The sequence below is a fragment of the Thamnophis elegans genome, chromosome 5 (assembly GCF_009769535.1).
Source record: "Thamnophis elegans isolate rThaEle1 chromosome 5, rThaEle1.pri, whole genome shotgun sequence".
Lineage (NCBI taxonomy): Eukaryota > Metazoa > Chordata > Lepidosauria > Squamata > Colubridae > Thamnophis > Thamnophis elegans.
The window spans coordinates 49739743-49747188 of NC_045545.1; the positions used below are offsets into that span (position 1 = coordinate 49739743).

The following is a 7446-nucleotide window of genomic DNA, read 5'->3' on the forward strand; positions in this document are numbered from 1 at the left end:
CAGTATTCTTTTTCCTTTTCCATCAAATTCCTACCTTCTCTGGATTCCCATACCATGCAGCTGGAAATATTTAGATTTTTTTTTCTTTTCAAGGGGAAAAAAAACTACAAAACCACAAAGCCTAGAATGAAATCTGAATGGCCCAGTTCATTTCCTTTTTGCCATTTTACTTAAACAGTAAATGTTTATTTGTTTTCCTGTGTCCCAGACACAATTAGGGTACACAGGAATATCTACAGTTCACCAGCCAAATCCAATGGCCTTTGTCAATAGTTGCTTTTAGCTCCATCAACATTGCAGAGGATAAAGGATGCTGTTTCCAGAAGTCCTCCAGCCCAGAAAGGAGTCAATTATTCTGAATTTGTTCTCTTTGCTCTGCTTTTCAGACAGGGTGTACAAATTGGTAGACCAGCCTTTGTGAGATATCTGGTTTCCTTATGATCCCTTTCTTATAATACTGCCGAATTGAGCGGCTCAGCTTGTCGTAGTTCATGGCAGGCCGGTTCTTCCGGATTCCCCATAGCCGAGCCACCTGGGCAGAATCTTCAATCTTAAATATACCTAGACAGTAAATACGAGAAACAAAAATCCATTTATGTTGGCCATACCCGCCCTACCATCTTAACGCTATTATACTTTGAATCAGAGGAATTATTAACAGAAAAGATAATAGAAAGAGGAAGAAATGTTTGCAAGGAACCATAAAAAAGCAAACAAAAAATGTATTTGGAGAAGCAAAATCTAAAGCACTATATTTTTAATGTTATTTATTATTGGATTTATAGCTTTGTTTATTGTTTATTCCAATCCTCAAATCAGCTAATACATTAGAAAATGCAGTGTATAAATCATAGCAATGTTCATATAATTCAAATCTAAATCTAAATTAAAACTGATCAGTAAAAAACATGTGAATCCTGACAAACCCATCCCATTGCTATTATACATATTGAGAGTAGCATTGGTCCTTCACAATTGAGAGCGGCCTGAATAAATTGCCTATTTGGGAGCTCTGATGGACACTTCTGGGCACTCTATTTCCCTCCTACCAGTTTTTCCCTTAAGTTTGCCCTTGGTGTTCTATGTCTTTCTCTCCCTCTTTTCCAGTTTTGGTAAGCTGTAGTGCAAACTAACCAAAGTTCTTAATATCTCAAAAAGAGAGCTGGAACAAGTGCAGCTTAAGCCCACAAAGAGGGTTCCCCTCCCCCCCAGAATTTCCTGAGTGGGAGAGGTTCACAATTTCAAGCTATGGGGGGCTTTGGGAAGTTTGGAGGTGGCCGAAAGGGTAAAATGGATTTTCTGACACACTGAAGACACCAATCTCACACATGAAATTCCTCCCAACCTCAACTTTGTTTTGCCCCGGGCAGCGGTGTAATCCTCTGAAGTCTGCTACCGGTTCGGTGAGTCTACTACCGAGTGCGCACTTTGCACGCATGCGTGCCTGAGGCGTACCCACACAGCGCTAAAAGAGGAACGTTTGAAGTCTTCCGGGTCTGCAAAGGTAAGTAGAACAGCGAGAGGGGTGGAATCCGCTGTACCATGCAATTTAGACTAGCTACAAAGCAGGAAATCCAACGATTCTAGCTAATATAAATCATGCATCACAGCTGATCATCACCGAGCTGATCGTCGGAAATCAGTTTGCCCAAACCAACAGCATTTTTTACTACCAGTTCAGGCGAACTGGTCTGAACTGGTAGCATTTCACCCCTGCCTTTGGGGAATGTATGGAGTTTCTATATTTCAGAAGGCAGAGGTGGGCTCCTAATGGTTCAGACCGGTTGGGCCCAGTAGGTAGTAATTTGGCCTGCCACATCCCCAAACTTGTTCTATTGGTAGCCCCGTAAGTGGCGCCATCTTGGTTTTTTGCTTCTGAGTGAACCGACAGTAGCAGAAGCCAGAATCAATCCCTGTCAGAAGGTAGAAAAGGACTTTCCCAGCTGTGGAGTCTTGGACTATCCAAATAAAGAATTTTCCTCCCATTTTCAGTATTAAATCAATATCACTGACCTTTTTCCTTATTGAGCCAACGAATGAAGCGACCATAGTTATGAGGCTTCAGCAGAAGCTCTTTCAAAAACTGCCATAGGTGAATGGGCTGGCCTGAGCAAGATGAATCGACCTCACTGTCTGTCCAGTTCTCTTCATTGCCTATAGTAAGGAAACACCCATCCAAATTAATTTTTAGAAAGCAATGTACTTTTTATTAGAAAAAGCAAGTTACTTTAGACAGGAACAATAGCAGTGTCACCTAGCTTAACATCTGCTATTGCTAGAGAAAGTAGACTCGAGTAGCTTAATACCTATTGCATAGAGCTATTCTTGAATCCTCAGTTGCTTGTATGAACCAAGCAGCTAAAGTTCCAAGAAAAATCAATTATCAGGAACATGTTGAGCCTTCAGATTACAATATATTTTCTGTATATAAGCATTTGCCACATCAGTATTAATGCCCTACTTATTTCTAAGCCAATCAACAACTGTAATAGTCTAGTTGGTCTAGAATGAAACCACCTAAAAGTCTTCCTTCATCATATGATCATCACACTGATTGAACACACTGGAAATATTCTTCTTTGTATTCCATCCAAAAAGATCAGATTTTTCTATGTCCAAGATTCAAAAAGAGAATCTCCTTATTCTTATATCTGGACTACAGTAAACGTACATGTGGTAGGTACACCATTATGCCCTTTTTTTTGACAGTTTTCCACCAGTCCCCATAAATTTCCTTTTTTTTTCAGCAAGCTTTTAGCCTTGCAAATTTCTAATTTCATTTTGTGACATTTGCTTTTTTAAGCAATTGTTGTTGAAATATTTTAGTTTGCTCTGTTATCTTGTTGTTTCATTCTTTAAATTCCAAAGGAATACTAGCTCTGATTGAAGAGAAAATTACATTTCCCCACTCATTTCAAACATGGTACATTCCCCCCCTCTCCCTCTCCTCTCCCTCCCTCCCTCTTTTTCTCTCTCATTTCTCTATCTTTTTATCTCTCCATGTCTCTTTCTGCTACACTGCAAAATAATATATATAATAATGTAAAACCCACATACTAAAGGTGCATATTTCAGTCAATAACTGTCTGGTCTTAAAAGGACTGTACATTTTCATCTTTTGATCTAACAGTATCCAGACAATAAGCAGAACTAGAAGGCAACTGCTTCTACTGCAGAAATTGAAATCATATAGAATAGAATTCTTTATTGGCCAAGTGTGATTGGACACACAAGGAATTAGTCTCTAGTGCATAAACTCTCAATGTACATGCAAGCAATAAGTGATAAATCATGATCATGCTATTATGTCATGTGCTTGTAATAAAGCAACATTTGGATTCTTGAATACATTTTTTATGCATCCCTATAGTTTCTTAGCTTTTTGACATTTCTATACTAAAGTATTTTTATTATTATAATGATTGATAATATAAAATAAAATCTATTTTATTTTTATTGTTAGCAACAGTTAGCTCACCACAGTAATGCAGCTCCCCGGGAGCAGTTTTTTCTTTCATCCAGGCAGCTGGAAAGCAAACATAACATGAAAAGTTAATCTAATGGATTCTGACAGGCTGAATTTCCCCACTTTTCCCCATTCTTGAGGTCCCTTCAACAGTGCTTAAAGAAAGCCAATAGCTCATATAACTGGAAAGGCTGCAAAGGCCAAAACCTTGCTCTGTAGCACACTCACCATTCTACCTCAAACTGAGTAGCACCAAACTGTTACAAAGATCTGCTAAAGCATGAGGCTGAACACTGGGACAATATCCCAAAAAAACAGCACAAGCAAAATGCTAATGATTTTGCTTGTGCTGTTTTTTTTTTGGGATATTGTCCCAGTGTTATTTAGAGAGTCTTGTTTTCCAGCAGTAGTTTGGAAGTACCAAAATCCCTCTATTGCTCTTACTACCGAAGTAGCTTTTGAAGAATTTGTTCATTGTTTGTTTCCCAATTCTCTTATTAAGTACCTGACTTCCAAATGTCCAGATGAGCATGCAAAACATCACCACACGATGGAGAACGTTGACGGAACCCTTCTTCTGTCATGTCACACAGCTCCTTCCCAGACAAGTCTTGGAATGATTTTCCAATCTGGGGCAATCGGTATTGGTGTTCTGTCCATAAGATCCACTTCTGGACATTTCCTGGACTCCAGTCTGCAGGGTCTACAAAAATATCCCAATGTATATATAAATATATTTATATTCTAGAGAGTGTGCACATTGCTTCACTCATAATTCATCTTTAGAGCAAATGTTCTAAGAAAATATTCCAGGTGACCATCATTGTAAATGCCTCCACTTTTTGATACTTTCATAGTTCTGATACATCAGCCAACGTACAGTTATCATATCAATGTCTTCTGCTAAGGTTTTAAAGCAGTATTTAAAATATTAAGCAGTAATAAATCTATCATTGGAATTGCCAAACAACAGTCAATAACATCCAAACAATCTCCTGAAGAATAGTGCACATTGGATATGGCAATAGGTCTGGTGTCAGCATCCTACATTAACAAGGACAATCTGGGGCTGATAAGGGCTGATGATAGCAGCCATGTTAGTCTTTTTTTTTCTTGTTTTCAGAAATGTTCTAATAATTGAAGAGGTAAAACAAACAGGTTGGCTTTTGTGTAGACAGTTTGCTTTTATATTTGTGTTGGCAGCATTTAGATCCTGCCTACAGTGTACTGGGAACATTTGCCTGGCAAAAAAAAAACCCACACTGCAGCTAGAAGAACTAGAAGAGAAGTCTGATATGCTATGCTATCCAACTTCATCGCAACTGAAGTTCATGAACTGTAATTTCCTCTATATTGATTGAATTAGAAAGGGCACTGTCCTCCTTTAGTATGCAACATTTGGACACCTCAACCTAAATGAAAAACTTCTTGTCACCACTTCAGATGACCAACTCTTAAGAGTTCCTCAAGTTTGGATACGGTATCGTTAAATTGACCAATCTAAAATCTAGGCTGAAGCCTACTTTGCTTTCAAAACGAAATCTTCAATTCTGAGTAGAGTAGATCATTAGATCAAAGCACCACCCAGCACTTTCGCCGATGCTATTTCTTCTTTGTTTATATTAACTTTGCCCCTCCATTATGGCCTTTATGAAGAATGCAACATCCTGCATGATCCAAAAGCTGATCAGTATCAGACTGGTCAGTAATCAGAAGAGGCAATCATCAGGTAAAATGTCCCTTGCCCCCCTTACCCTGAAATAAAGTGAGAGGAATCCCAACCTCCAATGGTCTCTCATCCTGATATTCCAGTATTGAAGCGTTGGTGTACTATAATGTGTTCTAGAATAAGAAATTTCACTGGTCATGCAGTAGCCTAGGGCAGTAGTTGGATGCTCATTAAGTACCCATAGATGCATCCAAATGCATATATGTAAACGAAGCATTTGGTACCTGGAAATTATGAATAAAGTGAACAAAGCATTGTTCACTTTATTGTTTCATTAATTCATGGCATGGTTTAAGGTGTATAACAGGGCTCTATTCTCCTCTAGATATTTCTGGTCTTCAAGTTCTATTATTCACAGCCATCATGATTGAGGGTCCAGCGCTATCTAGACAATTCCAAAGCTGGTTGCACCCTTCCATAACTTGACTCAATTCATCCAAATGTTAACTGCTTTTCCTTTAGCTCCTGGCAGCATGGCAGCATGGTTAATGATGAATTATAATGGGATCACACCTGAAAAAAGACTCAGCTTTTGAGAAAGGCTTGTTTCAAATTTCTAAAACTTATCCAAACAAAGAATGCAAACCCCATCTTGTGTTTTAATATTTTTCCACTTCCTGGTCCTAACACCCAGCCAGGTTTTGCCCTTTCTAATCAGAGCTCTGCCATTTCTCCTAAAACAGTATTGAGTACTGCTTGAGAAGTCTAATAGAGATTTCTGTTATATGCAAATCGTATCTAAATGAAAAATCCATTGACAGTCTTTGTAACACAACAGCCAATATGTTTGTTTCTTTGCTCCAACTATGTCAAATCTTTTTATTTCCAAGAATACTTGAGCTTTGATAACGAGCCTACATAACAAGTAAATAAATAAGGTTGAAAGTTTATTTGATCCTCACACGCATCAACTCCACTTATACTGGGGCTTACATTCCTAATGTCAGGACAAAAGGCATATTAATAAAGACTTTTCTAACAGGCTAATGAATATATTATGGTATAAGTTAACTTGTTCACTCCATCAAATGCATTTTGTGATTCATAGTATCTTATACAATAACAAAATGGTTAGTCTTTAAGGTGCCACAAAATGTTTCATTATTTTTGCTGGAAAGAAAACAACATGATAGTCTGAAAGGAGTTTGAAACCCACCAACGACAGGCAAAGAATATTGCCAGTTGTTGGCAAATGACACAACAGCCTTACTAGTTTTGCAATGTAAGGTTTTGCCTCTACATATACAGTTTTTATTTTGTGGGCTAAGCAGTGCCAAATATAAGAAGAATAGGCCTGTGGTACTCACCAGCGGCAATGTTGAGCAGCTTGCAAGCTGTTTCAATGTCCTTGAGCACTTCACCCACCACCATTGTCTGCACCTGCTCCAAGGAGTGCTCCTCAAGGTGAAGGCTAGCCTGATAATCCATCTCAGAGGTAAGGCTCAATCCTTGACTGTCAATGATAGGGCACTGCTCAGGTTCCTTATGCACTTCCGTCCTGCTTCCTTGATGGTTGTGATGTTGAGTTTCACCCAAACTCTTTGGGACCCAATTGCTGTCATCTGGGTAGAGCATATTAAAGTACTGCAGGCAATAGGTGGGAAGGGTTTGCTCAGGTGTAGCAGGGGGACTTGGGCTGTCAAGGGACTGCCAGCTTGGGCTGTCAGGAGCTTGAGCAAGAGGTAGCTTCTCCAGGCCAGAAAAGAGTACAGGATCCTGCAGGGTGACCCGACCATGAGGCAGAGCAACTACACCTTGGCCAGCACTGCCCATCACTCTGTGCAAGTTTTCCTCCAGATCTACCATCAAAGGAGAGAGAAGAAAAGAAGGGGGGTGGAAACATATGCCTCAGTCAGAAGGGATGGTTTGATAATAATTTCTGCATTTCTGCCCAGTGATCAGGCACAATGGAGGAAAGCTAAGCCTGTTAAAGGAAAAGAAACCACCAAAGAGTCATTCTATGGCCAAAGAGACCCCTTGATGAAAACAGGTTAAATAGCTCTTCAAGGGCCCAGGCAACTCTTCCCTTCTGGGTCACTGGGTAATAAGAGGGCAAGGGAAGGAATCATGATAGGAAGGGGAAAAGCAAAGGCAGGAAAGAACACAACTGGGGATAAATTTCTGGAGAATGAAGTAAGTCTCTCTCTCTCTAGTTTCCAAAGGGCAAAGGCTAAGAAAGGAAGACGGCTGTAAAACTCATACTAATAGTTCTTGCGTGGAATAGAAAATCAAAGATGAGTAAATATGAAAT

General features: G+C 39.4%; 1 protein-coding gene across 1 annotated transcript; it reads right to left on the reverse strand.

Moving 5' to 3' along the window:
• Positions 1-382: 382 nt before the first annotated feature.
• SPDEF (SAM pointed domain containing ETS transcription factor) lies at positions 383-6986 on the reverse strand. Its single transcript, XM_032217242.1, has 5 exons — positions 6503-6986; positions 3972-4169; positions 3479-3526; positions 2014-2154; positions 383-561 (listed from the first exon to the last, which is right to left on the reverse strand). Exons 1-5 carry the CDS (start codon positions 6966-6968, stop codon positions 383-385), a joined length of 1032 nt encoding a protein of 343 aa, XP_032073133.1. The 5' UTR covers positions 6969-6986.
• Positions 6987-7446: the final 460 nt, after the last annotated feature.

Excerpts from the sequence above, each read along its gene's own strand:
- SPDEF (XM_032217242.1), bottom strand. The coding sequence starts at position 6,968 with ATGGGCAGTGCTGGCCAAGGTGTAGTTGCTCTGCCTCATGGTCGGGTC. Across the intron at positions 4,170-6,502 it reads GCTGCTCAACATTGCCGCTG|ACCCTGCAGACTGGAGTCCA; the intron begins GTGAGTACCACA and ends ATATTTTTGTAG. Across the intron at positions 562-2,013 it reads TTGGCTCAATAAGGAAAAAG|GTATATTTAAGATTGAAGAT; the intron begins GTCAGTGATATT and ends TTTACTGTCTAG.